At 43.6% G+C, this 20,491-nt stretch overlaps 1 protein-coding gene across 1 annotated transcript in view; it reads right to left on the reverse strand.

Moving 5' to 3' along the window:
- Window positions 1-12,536: 12,536 nt before the first annotated feature.
- The window catches only part of MAGT1 (magnesium transporter 1), a 50,394-nt gene continuing 42,439 nt past the window's right edge, over window positions 12,537-20,491 (reverse strand). The window contains exons 9-10 of the mRNA XM_062183439.1: window positions 19,748-19,838; window positions 12,537-14,520 (exon numbers count right to left, since the gene is read on the reverse strand). Coding sequence (XP_062039423.1) covers window positions 14,505-14,520; window positions 19,748-19,838 — 107 coding nt within the window. The 3' untranslated portion in view covers window positions 12,537-14,504. The remainder of the gene's footprint in view (window positions 14,521-19,747; window positions 19,839-20,491) is intronic.

The raw sequence follows: 20,491 nt of genomic DNA on the forward strand, positions 1-20,491 counted from the left end.
CCCAATTGGCCACAAGACCTGAGCTGTGCCGATATGAAGCCAGGAACCAGGATCTTCTTTCAGGTCTCCCATGTGGATGCAGGGGCCCAAGCACTTGGGCTATCTTCCACTGCTTTCCCAGGCCATTGCAAAGAGCTGTATCAGAAGAGGAGCAGCCGGGACTTGAACCGGAGACCATATGGGATGCCAGCACTGCAGGCGGCGGCCACAGCGCCGTCCCCAGTAGATTTTTTTTTTAAGATTTATTTTATTTATTTGACAGGCAGAGTTACAGAGAGAAGGAGAGACAGAGAGAGAGGCCTTCCATCCGCTGGTTCACTTCCCAACTGGCCGCAACAGTCGGAGCTGTGCTGATCCGAAGCCAGGAGCCAGGAGCCTCTTCCGGGTCTCCCATGTGGGTGCAGGGGCCCAAGGATTTGGGCCATCTTCCACTGCTATCCCAGGCCATAGCAGAGAGCTGGATTGGAAGAAGAGCAGCTGGGACTCGAACTGGCGCCCATATGGGATGCCGGCACTTCAGGCCAGGGCGTTAACCCACTGAGCCACAGTGCTGGCCCTAATAGATCTGTTTTTTAAAAAGGTAGTTACAGAGAGAGAGAGGAAGATAAACATAGCTATATATACATAGATAGATATCTTTCATCTGCCAGTTCATTCCCCAAATGGCTGCAATGGTCAAGGCTGGACTGCATCTGGATCACCCACATGAGTGCCAGGTGCCCAAGTAACTGCTTTCCAAGGTACATTAGTGGTGAACGGGATCTGAAGTGGAGCAGTGGGGACTTGAACTAGTACTCACATGCGATGCCAGTGTCACAGGCAGCACTATCTTGCTGTGCCAAAATGCTAGCCTCTTGTCCCTAACTTTTTAAGCACAATTGGGCTTCTTCCACCTCTAGGTTTTCTGTCATTGTTAAACAAGACTGCCCCTTACAACAAGGCAGGAATCAGACCCACTCACCTAGGTCATGGTTCTAGTAGGGATTCAGAGCATTCGTGCCTTTCACTGAGGTCTCTGCATTTGTTCCCAGTGCCTTGGTATCAGAAAACCTGTGGGTGTAGAGGGAAGGGAAGGGTCCCTGTCGCTGGCCGCCTCCTCCTCCACCCCTGTGCTCCAAGTGCCTTCCTTGTTCTGGTGGAACGGGGGTTTTACTCTCCCCTGTCTGACAACACTCCCAAATTCTGTGTATGTGCCAATGGCAGGGGGCAGCCTCTTGGGGGTCAGGGCATAAGCAGTGGCCCTCACTGTGGCTTGCGTCTGTCATGGGTGAGGAGAACAAGCTGGGGGAAATTTCTTGGTTAAACACGTAAGTAAGTGCTGCATTTCCCAGCCAGAGCCCCAAGAGACAGGGCTGTTGCTTGTCCTGGGCCCAAAGCAAAACTCAAAGCACATTCCCTTTGCGGTCCAGGGAGGCCCTGCTGCCTAATCAGAACAGGGCAGCAGCATTTCTGTCTCAGCCTCAAACTTGGTTTAGGTGGGTAGGGAGATGGAGCAGGGGAGTAAAGTGGGGGTGTATGGGACCTGGTCCCCTGGAACCAAAGTGGGCGCTTGCTGAGGTGGGGACTACCTGCTTCTGTCTTACTGGGCTAGGTTATTGCCCCAGCCATTGCTAACAGTAAGTGGAGAGAGGGGCTCAGCCTCTGCGTTGTCTAAGGCCCAAACATAAGAAGTGCAATTTCTGCTTTTATGTACCCTTATTCCATTACTGTAGCTGCCTTTGTGTTTGCGTTGATAAAAAGTAAAATCCTGAAAAAAAAAATCCTCTCTACTCACTGTTTTGAAATATTCAATTAATTGTGGTCAACCATAGTTATCCTACTGTGCTAAAGAACTGGAAAAGTCATTTGTCCTATCCAACTTCACCCCTGTGCTTTTTTTTTTTTTTTTTTTTGACAGGCAGAGTGGATAGTGAGAGAGAGACAGAGAGAAAGGTCTTCCTTTGCTGTTGGTTCACCCTCCAATGGCCACCGCGGCCGGCGCGCTGCGGCCAGCGCACCGCGCTGATCCGAAGCCAGGAGCCAGGTGCTTCTCCTGGTCTCCCATGGGGTGCAGGGCCCAAGTACTTGGGCTATCCTCCACTGCCTTCCCAGGCCATAGCAGAGAGCTGGCCTGGAAGAGCAGAGAGCTGGCCTGGAAGAGGGGCAACCGGGACAGAATCCGGTGCCTCGACCGGGACTAGAACCCGGTGTGCCGGCGCCACTAGGCGGAGGATTAGCCTTTTGAGCCATGGCGCCGGCCTCCCCTGTGCCTGTTAAGCATTTGTTCTCTAGCTCCCCTTCCTCTATGTCCTTCCTGGGCTCTGATAATCTCTATTTTATTCTCTGGTTTTATGAGATAAACTTTTTAGTTTTCACGTAAAGGTGAGAACATATAGTATTTGTCTTTTCTGTGTTTGACTTATCTCACTTAACATATTGTCTTTCAGTTCCATCAGTTTTGCTGAAAATGACAGAATTTCATTCTTTGTGGTTGAATAATAGCCCATTGTGTGTGTGTGTGTGTAAACACACACACTACACTTTCTTTATCTACTTATCTGTTGATGGACATGTAGGTTGATTTCATATTGTGGCTATTGTAAATAGTGTTATGATAAACAAGTGAGTGAACATGGCTGGTTGGCATACTAATTTCATTTTTTAAAAGATTTATTTTATTTATCTGAAAGGCAGAGTTACAGAGGGAGAGAGGGAGGGACAGAGAGGTCTTCCATCAGCTGGTTCACTACCCAAATGGCTATGGCCAGGGCTGGGTCAGGAGCCAGGAGCCAGGAGCTTCTTCTGGGTTTCCCACATGGGTACAGGGACCCTAGTACTTGGGCCATCTTCCGCTGCTTACCCAGGTACATTAGCAAGTACTGGATCAGAAGTTGAGCAGCTGGAACTTGAACCGGCACCCATATGAGATGCCAGTGTTAAAGGCAGCAGCTTTATCTGCTATGCCACAACACTGGCCCAGACATGCTGATTTCAACTCCTTTGGATATGTTCCCAGTAGTGGGATTGCTGGATCACACAGTAGTTCTATTTCTAGTTTTTTGAGGAACTTCCACACTGTTTTCCATAATGGCTGTATTAATGTACATTCCCCAAAACAGCTTATCAGAGTACATGTTTTTCTACATCCTAATCAGCATTTTGTTTGTCTTTTTGATAATAGCCATTCTATATAACTAATATATATATATAACTAATATATATATATATGTTTGTTTGTCTTTTTGATAATAGCCATTCTATATAACTAATATATATATATATATAAAACTAATATCTTATTGTGGTTTTGGTTTCATTTTCTGGATAATTACTGACATTAAGCATTTCTATATACTTACAAGCCATATGTATGTCCTCTTCGAAATATCCATTGAGGTCACTTGCCCATTTTTTATTTGGATCCTGAGATATTTTACAGGGAGCTGGATCAGAAGTGGTGAGCTGGGACTTGAACTGGTACTCAGATATGAGATGCCAATGTCCTAAGAGGCAGCTTAAGCCCCAGAGTCACAACGCCAGCCACACATCCCTTATCCTATAAAAAGCATAACCCCAGCTTTCGTGTGACCTTTCTTTCTTGAGAGAGAGCCGACGTTCATATCTCTCATATCTCAGGGTGCACTATCCCTTTATTTTTCAGTAAACCCTGTTTTTCTGCTCACTTCTATGTCTTCCAATTGTATTCTTTTTAAAAAATGATTTATTGGGGCCAGCGCTGTGGCACAACAGGTTAACACCCTGGCTAGAAGCGCTGGCATTCCATATGGGCACCTGTTCTAGTCCCAGCTCCTCCTCTTCCGATCCAGCTCCCTGCTATGGCCTGGGAAAGCAGTAGAAGATGACCCAAGTCCTTGGGCCACTGATGTCATTTTGATTTGCATTTCCCTTGTGGTTAGTGACAGGCATCTGTATAATTTTTTTACTCCTAATCTATGGGAAAGAAAAATTGTCAACTCAGTTTTAGAAATAATACACACAAAGTTCTGAACAGTAATCTCTAGGCTATTTTTCCTTCTTTTGCATAAAAATCTGTTTTCCCACTTAAATTTTACTTTCACAGATTAGGGAATTAATCAAAACTCCTCCCACCTTAGGCGAACATCAGCCGCTCCAGAGAAATGCCTTTCTAAGATGCCTCTCCCAGGAATCTAGATGTCAGGAAGCAATCAAGGTGGACTGACTACCATTTCTAAGTCTCCAGTGAGTAATTTGCATCTACAAGTGAAATGTGATCCATAGAGAATTTGCAACTAAATGGAAGACCTGTAGGCATTTCCTAAGCATAACCTTTGGTAAATTGCTTCACTTCTCTAGGGCAGGTTTTCTAAAGCGGTCAAAATAAAGGGGTTGATTGAAATACTATCTAAAGTCTCTTAGGCTTTGACTTTCAATGTCAGCATAATATTAGTGTTGATCTCACCCTTGCTCAGAATCTGGTAGAACCCATTTAAATCACAATTTGATATTAACATCTTTCTTCCTTTCTAGGACTTCTCTATTTCTTTCTATTTTCATTTGTTTATTTATTTATTTGAGAGGCAGAGTTACAGGCAGAGAGAGGGAGAGACAGAGAGAAAGGTCTCCCATTCTCTGGTTCAGTCCCCAAATGGCCACAACAGCTTGAGCTGAGCTGAGCCAATCCAAAGCCAGGAGCCAGGAGTTTCTTCCGTGTCTCCCATGCCTCAGGGTGCTGAGGCATCTTTCACTGCTTTCCCAGGCCATAGCAGAGAGCTGGATTGGAAATGGAGCAGCCTGGACTCAAACGGTGCCACTATGGGATGCTGCTGCCACAGCGCCACCCCCCGCCCCCCCTAGCCACAGTGCTGGCCCCTGAAGTGAATTCTTTCTAAAAGATATTCCAATGCATATTAAAACATTTTAGGGCCAGCGTTTTGGCACAGCAGTTTAAGCCACTGGTTGTGATGCTGGCATCCTGTAGGAGCATAGGTTTGAGTGTTTTGAGTCCCAGCATTTTACTTCCAACCCATCTCCTTTTTTTTTGCATTTATAGTAACTTTATCCACAGGAATAGGAAATAAACCACTGACATTTTTATGTCTTTCTCTCCAACAAGATCAACTCCATATTTTTTAATTTACTTGATTTTTTTAAGAGTTTATTTATTTGAGAGGTAAAGTTACAGAGAGAGGAAAGACAGAGAGAAAGGTCTTCCATCCATTGGGTCAATCCCCAAATGGCCATGACAGCTGGAGCTGAGCTGATCTGAAGCCAGGAGCCAGGAGCTTCTTCTGGGTCTTCCACGAGGGTGCAGAGGCCCAAGGACTTGGGCCATCTTCTACTGCTTTCCCAGGCCATTAGCGGAGAGCTGGATCAGAAGTGGACCAGGGGGCCGGTGCTGTGGTTTGAAATCGGAAATGACCCCCTAAATTTTACACTCAAATGTGGCCGTTTCAAGTTCCCCAGAAGTGCTATCTGGGGTGCCACATATGCTACCACAATTTGGGGTGCCATATGATTTCACCATATGCTTACTAATAAATCCCCAATATTAGTAAACCCAAGAGGGTTCTTGCCTAGTATTTAGAGAAGAATTCTAAATACTGGCACAGATAAACGAGGCAGCATGGTATGTTTTAAGCTTTTATTTAGTGTGAGAGGTAGCTAGGAAAGTGAGGGTTTAGTTCAGGTTGGAGAGAGGGGAAAGTCTGGAAACTAGAGTAGCATCCATACCAAGCAGGGAGCAGGCCAAAAGCCACATGCAGCAAGCACCTTGAGCTGCTGTCCATTTTAAGCTTTTATTTAGTGAGAAAGATGCATAGCAGAGTGGGAGCTTTATTAAGAGAGAGAGGTGAATCTGGGTTCATTCCGAGCACCAGCAACCAGCCACATGGAAGAGCATCTAGGCCAGGAAGCCTAGAGCACATGCCCAAAGGCCATGCACCCTGGAGGCGCAGGGCTACAGCAAGCCCTGTCCTGGCAAGAGGCCAGGGAAGAAGAGAAGGCCCCGGACACATCATGTCCTAGGCTTTTAACCCACTTCCAATGGGGAGTGGTTAATTAATCTGATTGGCTGCTTGGCACCCAGGTGTGGCCAGGTAGGGGGATGAGGTCACACAGGGGCGTGGCGAAGGCGTGGTCTTCCAGTTTCACAAATCTAATCAATTTTAGCCTGTATGCCTGCCTACTTCAGTGTGGTGGGCTAGGCCTCCACTTGTGGCTCCGGCATCCCATCTGGGCACCAGTTCAAGTCCCGGATGCTCCTCTTCTAATCCAGCTCTCTGTTATGGCCTGGGAAAGTACTAGAAGATGGCCCAAGTGCTTGGGCCCCTGCATCCACATGGGAGACCCAGAAGAAGCTCCTGGTTCCCGGCTTCAGATCAACCCAGCTCCAGCCACTGCAGCCATTGGGGAGTGAACCAGCAGATGGAAGACCTTTCTCTTTGTCTCTCCTGCTCTTTGTAATTCTGCCTCTCAAATAAATAAATAAAATCTTAAAAAAAAAAAAAAGCGGAGCACTCAAATCAGTGCCCATGTGGTACACTGATGCCACAGGCAGAGGCTTAACCACAGTGCTGGCCCCTCAACTCCATCTTAATAAAAAGAGTAAAAGGCGGCCGGCGCCGTGGCTTAACAGGCTAATCCTTTGCCTTGCGGCGCCGGCACACCGGGTTCTAGTCCCGGTCGGGGCACCGATCCTGTCCTGGTTGCCCCTCTTCCAGGCCAGCTCTCTGCTCTCTGCTGTGGCCAGGGAGTGCAGTGGAGGATGGCCCAAGTGCTTGGGCCCTGCACCCCATAGGAGACCAGGAGAAGCACCTGGCTCCTGGCTTCGGATCAGCGCGGTGCGCCGGCCGCAGCGCGCCTACTGCGGCGGCCATTGGAGGGTGAACCAACGGCAAAAAGGAAGACCTTTCTCTCTGTCTCCCTCTACTGTCCACTCTGCCTGTCAAAAAAAAAAAAAAGATTAAAAAAAAAAAAAGAGTAAAAGGCATTTGGAAAGTTCCTATCATAGAACTGCACCTCATATGTTAAAATGTTTATCAAAGCATATTCATTTTTCTTTATGAAAATATGCTTTTTATTTTACAAAAATAAAAACATGGGCTTTGTAAAATGATTTTTATATGAAATGTAGATTACATAAGTCTAATTCACTTATGGCAATGAAGATAGTCTTTAATTTCTATAGATAATTTAACATATAATTCCTTTATTACTTAAGAAATACTTGGTCTTTACATGACTAGCAATGGCCATATGTGACTATAATTAATTACAAATTACCTACTCAACTTGTGATACCTGGCACAGCTTCTAATTCCCCCAAACTAACTTTTAATCAATGAAATGTTTATTACCTTCTGTAGCCATATGTACATTCACATCATTATTATTTACTAGTTTACATATTTTAAAATATGTTCTTTGTTAATCATCATAAGTATTAGTATTTCATCAATGGAATTTGAAATCTTATAAATACATATACAATTGTTATTTTTTAAAGATTTATTTATTTGAAAGTCAGAGTTACACAGAGAGAGAGCAGTCTTCCATCCGCTGGCTCACTCCCCAATTGGCCGCAATGGCCAGAGCCAGGAGCTTCTTCCAGGTCTCCCACGCTAGGTGCAGGGGCCCAAGGACTTGGGCCATCTCCCGCTGCTTTTCCAGGCCATAGCAGAGAGCTGGATGAGAAATGGAGTCTTGAACCAGTGTGCATATGGGATGGGGGCACTGCAGGCGGCAGCTTTACCCGCTATGCCACAGCGATGGCCCTACAGTTGCTATTGTTCACTTTAATAGTTGGGAGATTTCACACCTATTGAACTTCCCATTATTCCAGGATTTGTAGAATTGTACAGCACATTAATCATAGCAGGGTGGGGTGGGAATATCCCCATGTTTCTAAATCTGTATATATGAAATACATGTAATTTACCTTAAATAAATTTTTAAAAAGAAAACATTTACCAGAATGCATTAGAGAAATTGTGGATATGCTTATAGATTTTAATTTTTTTTTTTTGACAGGCAGAGTGGATAATGAGAGAGACAGAGAGAAAGGTCTTCCTTTTTGCCATTGGTTCACCCTCCAGTGGCCGCTGCGGCCGGCGCATCACGCTGATCCGAAGCCAGGAGCCAGGTGCTTCTCCTGGTCTCCCATGGGGTGCAGGGCCCAAGCACTTGGGCCATCCTCCACTGCCTTCCCGGGCCATAGCAGAGAGCTGGCCTGGAAGAGGGGCAACCGGGATAGAATCCGGCGCCCCAACCGGGACTAGAACCCGGTGTGCCGGCGCCGCAAGGCGGAGGATTAGCCTGTTAAGCCACGGCGCCGGCCGCTTATAGATTTTAAATATAAACATTTGATACTCAACCCACAATATTATGATTTCTATTTTTGTAATAAGAACTGCTCTTGCATACTTGGCAATATCTAGGTATTTCTAAGTTTTATGCGTTACACTTATCATTCTACAAAGGTACTTCCAAAAGTTCATGGAAAATGGAATTTTGAAACCCATTCATTGGAAGGGGTCTTTATAGAAAAAGGTATTTTGTGAAAAAAATACGTGTAGTCTTCACAACTTTTTCTGTGTTTCAATAAATTTATGCTTAAATTCCGTTTTCCTGGGGCCGTGCTGTGGCGCGGCAGGTTAAAACCTTGGCCTGCAGTGCCAGCATCCCATATGGGCACCAGTTTGAGCCCTGGCTGCTCCCTGCTAATGTGCCTGGGAAAGGTGTAAGATGATCCAAGTCCCTAGGCCCCTGCCCCCATGTGAGAGACCCAGAGTAAACTCCTGGCTCCTGGTTTTAGATTGGCACAGCTCCAGCTGTTGTGGTCATTTAGGGAGTGAACCACCTGGGAGCTTTTTAGATAAAACACTCACCTATGAATCTTTCTCACTGAATAACAGCTTAAAAAAATATATGAAGTCCAGATTCTGACTGGTTTCTATCAAATCTTTTTTTAAAAAATTCCATTTTCCACATACTTCTTCAAATGTCCTTCCAATATCTTTCCTTTTCCTTTGTATCTTTGATCCTGTTCCTGATTTAAACTGCATTTCCTTTGGTACTCATCTTATACTTCTGCTAAAATTCTCTGTGATGTTGGTATCATCACACATGCACACACACACACACATCTGTATCAAAGCAATCATAGGACATATTTTTGCACTGAATTTGTCATTTTAAGAGAATTTTGAACCACAAGTCTTTAGTACAAATGTCTGAGATGAGTAATTTTGGCTTAAGGCAGTTGTTCTAATTTTGACACCTGCTACTTACTAACCATCCAACTAATATCACTGGGAATCCATTTCCTATCTGAGGAATTAGATAATGAAACACTCTATAAAATGATTAAAAAACAAGTGTGGGGGGAGTAGCCAGCAGTTAAGACACGAGTTAGGAGGTCCATATCATGTATCAGAGATCTTAGTTATAGTCCTAACTGATCCTAGCTTACTGTTACTGCAAATCCTGAGAGACAAAAGTAATGACTCAAGTAGTTAGATCTCCTGCCCCTTTTTTGACATTGTATATATAATGAGTCTTCAAAAAGTAAGAATGGGCATTTGCCTAGAGCATAAGACACTTGGTTGGGATGCTTGCATCTCAAATCATTTTGCCTGGATTTGGGACATGGCTGTGCTCTCAATCTAGCTTTCTGCTAACACATGCCAAGGGAGGTACCAAATGATGGCACAGTTAGTTGTGTGTGTGTGTGTGTGTTTTTTTTTTTTTTTGGACAGGCAGAGTGGATAGTGAGAGAGAGACAGAGAGAAAGGTCTTCCTTTTTACCATTGGTTCACCCTCCAATGGCCGCTGCAGCCCAAGCATCGTGATGATCCAAAGCCAGGAGCCAGGTGCTTCTCCTGGTCACCCATGCGGGTGCAGGGCCCAAGCACTTGGGCCATCCTCCACTGCCTTCCCGGGCCATAGCAGAGAGCTGGCCTGGAAGAAGGGCAACCGGGATAGAATCCGGCGCCCAACTGGGACTAGAACCCGGTGTGCTGGCCCGCAAGGTGGAGGATTAGCCTGTTAAGCCACGGCGCTGGCTGGCACAGTTAGTTTGTATCCCTACCTGCCACATAAGAGGTCTGGGTTGAGTTCATGGCTCCCAGCTCTGACATGGCTCAGCCCCAGCATTTGTGGACATTTGGCGAGTGAGCCAGTGGATGGGAGCTCTCTTTCCCTGTCTCGGTTTCCATCTCCTTAGATGTCAAATAAATAAAGTTCATAGTAAATATATATATATATATATATATATATAATGAAAAAAGTTATGGAATTCAGAGATAATGCACACCAAAATAAACTTATCATTAAATTCCAATTTTCCATGAATTTTGGAAGAACACTCAATGTAACAAGCCTACCATGTTGATTTTGTTTTTAAGAGTGTCCCTCTTTTTTTTTTTTTTTTTTTTTGACAGGCAGAGTGGATAGTGAGAGAGAGAGACAGAGAGAAAGGTCTTCCTTTTTGCCGCTGGTTCACCCTCCAATGGCCGCTGCGGGCGGCGCATCACGCTGATCCGAAGCCAGGAGCCAGGTGCTTCTCCTGGTCTCCCATGCGGGTGCAGGGCCCAAGGACTTGGGCCATCCTCCACTGCCTTCCTGGGCCATAGCAGAGAGCTGGCCTGGAAGAGGGGCAATTGGGTTAGAATCCGGCACCCCAACCGGGACTAGAACCTGGTGTGCCAGCACCGCAAGGCGGAGGATTAGCCTGTTAAGCCACGAAGAGTGCCCCTCTTTATGCACCTCTTTCCATCTTGAATTTTTCAACCTTATTGTATTTCTCTCTTCTTTGAAACTTCATTTTTCCATCACCGTGTTAATAAGTCAGTAAAGTTTTATGTCTAGTGGTATATTTCTTAGAACTCTATCAGCTGCATACTGACAAATTTTCCAGGGAAAGAAAAAAATGAAGCAAATATTGAACTTCAAGTCTGGCTTTGTTCTCATTACATTCTATGACTAATGTACCCAACCCAGCTAGCTCCTTGATAATGCACCTAGGAAGGCAGTGGAAGATGGCCTGAGCCCTTGCCACCCATATGGGAGACCTGGATATATTTCTAGGCTCAATGCTCCTGGCTTCGGTCCAGTGCCAGCCATTGCAGCCATTTGGGGAGTGAACCAGCAGATGGAAGATCTCTCATCTCTCCCCCTCTGTAACTCTGCCTTTCAAATAAATAAAATAAAACTTTAAAAAAATTTAGAATGGCCTTTATCAGCATTACAGTACAGTTTCTTCTGACTGCAGAAACATACTGTATTACAATGGATTTAATTCAGCATCAAACTTGGATATCACAAATGATATCCTTCAAAATTTAAAGGTATCTTTAGTATTATGTATAATAGAACCTCAGAACATGAAGAAATATGGAGGTGGCTTTGTCTAGTATATTCTTTTTAAGATAAAAATAGGTCTAAAGAAGTTCAAGTGATTTGCCTCTAGTTAAAAAGCCAGATAGAAACAGAGCAAAGACTAAAAGCCAGATTTGTACTTCCTGCCCAGGGTTTCTGTTCCATGTTTACAAATGTACTCTTGTTTAGTTTCATGTAATTTGAAAACCTGTCAAGGTAACTATTGCAAATCAATTTTTTTTTTGTTACCAAAAGGGAATTAACCTGGTTAAGGCATGTTCACTGGCTAGGATGAAAGGTAGATCAGTCTTTGAAAGCAGCCATTCATCTACTCATTTTGGCTGTTTTGACTTATCTTTTGGGTAACATTAATGAAGGACAACATGGGGCAGGCATTTGGCACAGTGGTTGATACCTTTTGAGATGCCCGCATCTCATCTCAGAGCACCTGGGCTGCAGTCTCAGCTCCACTTTTGAGTCTAGCCTCCTGCTACCATATACCCTGGGATGCAATAGTGATGGCTTAAGAAGTTGAGTCCCTGCTACCCACATCGGAGATCCAGATTGAGTGTCCAGCTCTCAGCTTCAGTCTACCTCAGCCTTGGCTGTTGTGGGCATTTGGGTCTCTCTTTCAAATAAATAAAAATAAAATGATGAAGAACCTCTGGATTCCTGGAATAACATACCTCTCATTCTAGAAATACTTAAGGAAATTTTCCTATCAAACTCATTATAATAATTAGGCAAATAAATTAATTATATCTTCAAAGTGGATTATTCTAATTTTACAATTCTCTCTTTTTTTTTGACAGGCAGAGTTAGACAGTGAGTGAGTGAGAGAGAGAGAGAGAGAGAGAGAGGTCTTCCTTTTCCGTTGGTTCACCCCCAAAATGGCCGCTATGGGTGGCACGCTGCGCCGATCCAAAGCCAGGAGCCAGGTGCTTCCTCCTGGTCTCCCATGCGGGTGCAGGGCCCAAGTACTTGGGCCACCCTCCACTGCCTTCCCGGGCCACAGTAGAGAGCTGGACTGGAAGAGGAGCAACCGGGACAGAATCCGGCGCCCCAACCGGGACTAGAACCCGGTATGCCGGCACCGCAGGCAGAGGATTAGCCAAGTGAGCCGCGGCGCTGCCCTACAATTCTCTTTTAAGCATTTTAAATCCACCCCTATTCAGGCAGTAATAAAAAAAAACTCAGAATTAAGATTGTAAAAGTTTATTGGTATGGCCAAAAAGCAAACAGGCAGACATTTGGTTATCTTTGCCACTACAATGTATCATTTTGAATAGCATCTTAAAAACGTGTAACAAATAATATTTAAACCATTACTAGAAAAGTAAATTGAGTCTACTTAAGGCACTTCAGATGAAAGCTAATTTCAAAATTTTCACAAAAGTAACAGTATTTTAAGTGTAATAAATCTGTCCTCCACAGATTTTAGCCAGAATGCTACCTTTTCTCCTTACAGAATGTGCTCATAAAGAGAAATACAAAAGGGTGTTATTCTTTCAATGCTCATGTCAAATTATCTGGAGCGATAGAGAATATGTGGCAGTAGTATTCCCCTGATCCATCTGTACAAATCAGGGCATCTTCATTCAAATCTCATAAGAATCACAGCACAAATTTATTTGGCCTGCGACAAATACTAGAACAGCAGATACGGAATCCAGAGTCACACAATATACAGGTGATTAATGAACAAAAAGTGGCTCCATTAAAGAGTAAAAAGTCAACTATGTTCCTCGCCCAAATCTACTAACATAAAAGAAAAACAAAAACCAACATAAAATGTTTTCTCTGAGACAATTATATCCATCTCCTCCTGCAAAGCTTCTCTATCACATGAGAGGGTTATTAGATGGAAAACAGCAGGAGACAGTCACAGTATCTTTTCAATGTAATACTTCTAAGATGTCTTTATATTTTTTAACAATTAAAATTTTCATAATTCCATAATAGTGGCATTTTAGGTTACTTTTCATAACTATGGGAAAGTTATAGTTAGATGTCATAATAACCATGAAAACATTCTTCACAGAAATCTGGTTAGCACATATGGTTATTTCCACAGACAGAAAGGCAAAACTAAAACAAAACCTCTTTAAATTTTTACTTTGTTTCTCCACTTGGAGAAAGAAAATAAAGGCTAAAATAATAGCGAAAAAAGAAGAACCTTCAAAAAACAGTTTGTACAGAACAATGACTCAGTATTTCATGATTTTCTTTCTTTTCTCATTCTAAGGGAATCCTTTTCATAAACACAACCGAATCTATTTTTCTCTTAGGTAAAAATCAAAGAAGTGAGACTCTCTAATTTTCAGAAACATTTTTGATCATTATATGAGTTACTGATTTTCACGCTAAGCTATATATGTATTTATTAGGTGTGGACCATCTTAAATAAAAGAAAACTAAGAACATGAAATGAATCAAAAATCTTTCCAAATACAAGGCAGCTAACACCACACTCATGCAAAAATCATAATCCTGTGTTCAGAGATACTTTGTAACATTTGCAGTTATCAGAAGCATGGATAGAACTGTATTTCAGTAGGAAAGACACAGGAGGAGGGCTGAACAGTCTTTCTGAAGTCTAGATACCAACACTGAAGAACGGTGCTTCGTTTTCAGAAGATCACACACCATATGTGATTTCTCTGCCCCAAAGGAAAGATACATAAAGTATACACATCCCTGCAAAGATGGAAGAGCTAAGAACAGATTCCTGATGATGCAGTTATCCATAATAGGCATATGCCAGAACATCTGGTCAGGACTTTCTTTTCCCGCCTTGGGATAAGACAATATAGAATCAAATGACAAAAAGCTAGCTAAAGCAATTTTGAGCTTTGCTCTAATTAAAACAAAGTAGTAGTTTAAAAAAACTTTTTTAATGATATACTTAATTCTACTAAATTAAATGTTCCATAAAGTACACTAGGAAGACAAGGTTAAAAGGAGAATAATTTCCAAATACTTCATTATTTTGACAGGAAATTTCTTGTTAAGGCACTACACATCTTTGGTTAAATGATTAACTATTTAAATCACTTGAAAAAAAAGAGGTAATACAAAATGCACAAGTTGTATTCTTCTTTTCAAACACACACATTTCTCATTTTTAGTTTCTATTATTCCAGTGTCTACATATCTCTGGATCCTTTTTAACTCATCAGAAAGCTGCAACAAAAATATATACCAATCTGTTAGTTTTTGAAAGAAAAGTAGACTTCTAATAAATATGTAGTATCTTGATTTTAACAGATCAAAAAATATTTTGGTACATGTATAACAATCTTTGGGGATCAGAAACAAAAACACACTACAAGTTAAAATAGCTTCCAAACAGAGAAACTAATTAACTAAGTTAACCCAATTCATGATTAGATAATTAACAGGAATCCTAGTAAAATACATTTGCATCCCAGGAAGTATTCTATAACATACAACACATACACACACACACACACACAAGCATACAGAAGAATAAAATTCCAAAAAAGTTTATAGAAATAAAGAAAAATGTAAAAGAAGACTAGTTTACGTTGTTTATTGATCAAAAAATCTTGAAATATTGCAACGAGCATAATTAAAGTTACAAAGTTGTTCAAAATTATCTACTAAAATCTTGTATCAAGATAATATAGAGGGGGCTGCTGACACTGTGGCGTAGTGGATAAAGCCGCCACCTGCAGTGCCAGCATCCCGTATGGGCACAGTTTCAAGTCCTAGCTGCTCCACTTCCCATCCAGCTCTCTGCTATGGCCTGGGAAAACAGTAGAAGATGGTCCGAGTCCTTGGGCCCCTGCACCCATGTGGGAGATTCGGAAGAAGCTCCTGGCTCCTGGCTTTGGATCAGCGCAGCTCCAGTCATTGCGGCTATCTGGGGAGTAAATCAGTGGACGGAAGACCTCTCTCTCTGCCTCTGCCTCTCTAACTTTCCCTTTCAAATAAATAAATAAATCTTAAAAAATACAGAGAATAAAATTTTTTCAAAAATATTGATAGGGTAAGAATTTGGTACAGTGGTTAAGATGCCGCTTTGGGTGGGGGCAGCACTGTGGTGTAGTAGGTTAAGCCTCCAGCATCCCATATGGGCACGGGTTCAAGTGGTGGCTGCTCCAACACTTTCTGATCCAGCTCCCTGCTAATGGCCTGGGAAACCAGTGGAAGATGGCCCAAGTGCTTGGACTCCTGCACGTGGCAGACCTGGAAGAAGCTCCTGGCTCCTGGATCAGCCCAGCTCCGGTCGTTGCGGTCATTTGGGTAGTGAACTAGTGCATGCAGGACCTCTCTCTGTCTCTCTGCCTCTATCTGTAACTCTGCCTCTCAGATAAATTAATAAGTAAATAAATCTTTTTATAAAAAGATACTACTTGGGATGCTTGTATCCTATATCAGAGTGCCCAAATTTGAGTCCTGGCTTTGCTCCTAATTTCTGCTTCCTGCAGATGTGCACTCTGGAAAGTAGTGAATGGTGGCTGAAGTAGCTAAGGTACCTGCTATTCACATGGGAGACCCAGATTGAGTGGTCTGGCTCAGCCCTGGCTGTTTTGAGCAGTTGGGGAGTGTACCAGCAAATCTCTGTCTACTTCTCTCTCTTCTCTCTCTCCTCTCTCTCTGCCGCTGCTCAGATAGATAACAAAAAATTTAAAAAAAAGTAGTTGATAGACTTCACTGTTCATAATCCTTTAGAGCAATGCCATATTATAAAGCAGTAATTATACTGATACTCAGATTATAAAAAAGACTCCCCCATTATGTAGGTTATTAACAGAGTAAAGCAAAAAACGTAAAACCAAAAGGACAATTTACTCCCTCAGTCTTAGGGATTTCCAAAGATTTCCAGCTGACTAGACTTTTTTTTTAAAGATTTTATTTATTTATTTGACAGGTAGAGCTACAGACAGTGAGAGAGAGAGAGAGAGACAGAGAGAAAGGTCTTCCATCCACTGGGTCAATCCCCAAATGGCCACAACAGCTGGAGCTGGGCCAATCCAAGCTAGGAGCCAGGAGCTTCTTTTGGGTCTCCCAGGCGGGTGCAGGGGCCCAAGCACTTAGGCCATCTTCTGCTGCTTTCCCAGGCCACAGCAGAGAGCTGGATCAAAAGTAGAGCAGCCAGGACTACAACTGGCACCTATATGGGATGCCGGCACCACAGGAAGAGGATTAACCTACTGTACCACAGTGTCGGCCCCTGACTAGACCGTCTGAGACACTCTTTCTGCTACTCTCTATACACTGTATTCTTTTTTTAAAAAATATATATATATTTTTTTTGAAATGCAAAGGGACAGAGAGAGCGAGAGACTGGGAAAAATCTTCCATCCACTGGATCACTCTCCAAATAACTGCAATGATCAGGGATTGGCAAGGCTGAAGCCAGGAGCCTGAAACGCCATTTGGGTCTCCCACATGGGTGGCGGAGGTCTAACCACTTAGGCCATCATATGCTGTTTCCTTGGGCACATTACCAGGGAGCTTCTTTGGATGTGGAGCAGATGAGACTTCAACCAGCACTCTGATATGGGGTGCCAGCATCTCAGGTGGCCGCTTAACCTACTGAGCCACAACACTAGCTCCTACTGGATTCTAATCAAATGGTTTACTTATGCCATCTAAATAGTCTTGAAAAATACAAGTGAGGAATTTCAAGATACATTAAAAATAACTTCTTCCTTAAGAGGAAGACAGTAGGTAAAAATAGATATGACATAAAATGTTGTAACCACTATTTGTTATTTAGATTTCTCAATTAAATTAGATAATGTCACATCACTCCAAAAAGTGGTCATTTTGGGGCCAGTGCTGTGGTGCAGAGAATTAAAGCTCTGGGCCTGCAGTGCTGGCATTCCATATGGGCACCAGCGCGAGTCCTGGCTGCTCCACTTCCAATCCAATTCCCTGCTAATGGCCTGGGAAAGCAGTAGAGGATGGCCCAAGTCCTTGGACCCCTGAACCCATGTGGTAGACCTGGAAGAAGCTCCTGGCTCCTGGCTTCAGCTCAGCTCAGCTCTGGCCATTGCAACCAATTGGGGAGTGAACCAGCAGATGGAAGACTTCCTCTCTGTCTCTGTCTCTGTCTCTCTCTGTAACTCTTTCAAATAAAATAATTTTTTTAAAAAAGGTGGTCATTGCAGCACAGCAGGTTAAGCTGCTACTTGGAACATCTGCCTCCCATATTGGAGTGCCTGGAATCAAGTCCTGCCTCTGCTTCAGCTTCCAGATAATATGCACCCTGGGAAGTAGTAGGTGATAGCTCAAGTACTTGCATCCCTGCCACCCACATGTGACACCCAGATTGAATTTTAGTACCAGGCTTCAGCTTGGCCTAGCCCTGGCTGTTGCCAGCATTTGGGGAGAGAACTAGTGAGTGGAAAATCCATCTCTTTCTCTTTCTCCTCCAACCTCTGTCACTTTGACTTTTAAATAAATAAATAAATCTTTCTTCAGAAAGAATAAGTCTGAAAGATGACCCTGAAAACTCATATACTGATACTGTTTATTACAGTATAATAATTCAAAATTAATTTTTAAAAAAATATTTATTTATTTGAAAGTCAGAGTTAGAGAAAGAGGGAGAGACAGAGAGAGATATTCCATTCACTGGTTTACTCTCCAAATGGTCGCAACAGTCAGAGATGGGCCAGGCAGAAGCCAGGAGCCAGGAGCTTCTTCTGTGTCTCCCATATGTGTGCAGGGACCCAAGGGCTTGGGGCCATCTTCTACTGCTTCCCCAGCTGCATTAACAGAGAGCTGGATTGGAAGTGGAGCAGCCAGGACTTAAACCAGTGCCCATATTACATATGGGACCCTGGTGTCACTTTTTTTTTTTTTTGACAGGCAGAGTGGACAGTGAGAGAGACAGAGAGACAGAGAGAAAGGTCCTCCCCTTGCCGTTGGTTCACCCTCCAATGGCCGCTGCGGCCGGTGCGCCGCGCTGATCTGATGGCAGGAGCCAGGTGCTTCTCCTGGTCTCCCATGGGGTGCAGGGCCCAAGCACTTGGGCCATCCTCCACTGCACTCCCTGGCCACAGCAGAGAGCTGGCCTGGAAGAGGGGCAACCGGGATAGATTCTGGTGCCCCGACCGGGACTAGAACCTGGTGTGCTGGTGCCGCAAGGCGGAGGACCAGCCCAGTGAGCCGCGGCGCCGGACGTCACTTTTTTTTTTTTTTTTAGATTTATTTATTTATTTGAGAGGTAGAGTTACAGATAGAGAAGGGAGAGACAGAAAGAAAGGTCTTCCATCTGCTGGTTTGCTTCCCAAATGGCTGCAATGCAAGGGAAAGCAAGGAGCCAGGAATTTCCTCTGGGTCTCCCATGCAGGTTCAGGGGCCCAAGCACTTGAGCCATCTTCCATTGCTTTCCCAGGTCATAGCAGGGAGCTGGATTAGAAGAGGAGCATGGGGCCGGCGCTGTGGCACAGTGGGTTAATGCCCTGGCCTGAAGCGCCAGCATCCCATATGGGTGCCGGTTCAAGACCCAGCTGCTCCAATTCCGTTCCAGATCTCTGTTATGGCCTGGGAAAGCAGTAGAAGAGGGCTTGAGTTCTTGGGCCCCTGCATCCACGAGGGAGACCCGGAAGAAGCTCCTGGCTCCTGGCTTCAGATCAGCGCAGCTCCGGCCATTCTGGCCAACTGGGGAGTGAACCATTGGATGGAAGACCTCTTTCTCTCTCTCTATGCCTCTCCTCTCTCTGTGTAACTCTGACTCTCAAATAAATAATAAAAAAAAAAAAAAAGAAGAGGAGCAACGGGGATACAAATTGGTGCCCATATGGGATACTGGAGCCACAGGTGGAGACTTAGCCCACTACACCACAGCACCAGCCCCTGAGTCGCATGTTTTACCAGCTAGGCCATGATACTGGCTCTTAAAATTTATTTATTTTTTTAATTTTTATTTTATTTTTTTAGTTTTTGACAGGCAGAGTGGACAGTGAGAGAGAGACAGAGAGAGAAAGGTCTTCCTTTTTGCCGTTGGTTCACCCTCCAATGGCCGCCGCGGTTGGTGCGCTGCGGCCAGCGCACTGCGCTGATCTGATGGCAGGAGCCAGATGTTTATCCTGGTCTCCCATGGGGTGCAGGGCCCAAGAACTTGGGCCATCCTCCACTGCACTCCTGGGCCACAGCAGAGAGCTGGCCTGGAAGAGGGGCAACCGGGACAGAATCCGGTGCCCCGACCGGGACTAGAACCCCGTGTGCCGGCGCCGCAAGGCGGAGGATTAGCCTAGTGAGCCACGCTAAAATTTATTTTTAAATGCAACATATCTAAATTAAATCCTATCTTTTTACCTTAAAAGCTAGAATAGTTTGGAAGCAAAGCAAAGAAAATTTATAGGTCAACATCAATTCTAATCATTATTAAGTGTAGGTAACCACTATGTAAATAAAAAATGAATCATACCTGTATGGATACCCATGATATTTAGATCTGAAAATTGACAGCATCCAACTGAAGAATAATACAACCAATGCAATACCAGCTACGCACATTACTGGCAAAAAATAAAAGGAGAGATAAATGAGCATGCTGAGCATAATCAATTATCTGCACATAAATCTTAATCTACACTTCCGAAGAGTGAAAAAAAAGGGTTATGAGATACTGCCTTTCTCTTTAATATGCTCCATTACAATGCAATAGTGACTATTTACATACTTGTGCAATTATTTGTATGAAATAATGAGTCCCACTAAAGATATTACACTCAAGAATTTAGTGTTAGTAAAGTCTTACTATTGTCAAGAAAATCATCCACTCATTTATTAAATCCTTTAAAATGACCTTATTGCATTATTGATAAATACTGACTTAAAGATATCATATAATGTCATTGTAATAACGTTACTTTCTTGAAAGTATGCATAGCTTACTATACAGCCCTGTACGAATAATTCACTCAACATGGATTCCCAATTTGAATAATGAGGAAAAAACCCGACTCCTACTTTTAAATTCTTAGCTCTCTCCATGAATCTCACAGGCTCTGGTTTAGCATAGTAGGTATTAATCTCAACTCCAGATACCAATCCAACAATGCTCAAGGATGGATTCCCATGATTTGAGAGGTCCCTGGACTAAGACTAGCTAAAGAGCACAGAGACAGAGATATGGGAATGCATGTATGTGACAGTAATGGAAGCTCTA

Source organism: Lepus europaeus, chromosome X (assembly GCF_033115175.1).
Source record: "Lepus europaeus isolate LE1 chromosome X, mLepTim1.pri, whole genome shotgun sequence".
Classification (NCBI taxonomy): Eukaryota; Metazoa; Chordata; class Mammalia; order Lagomorpha; family Leporidae; genus Lepus; species Lepus europaeus.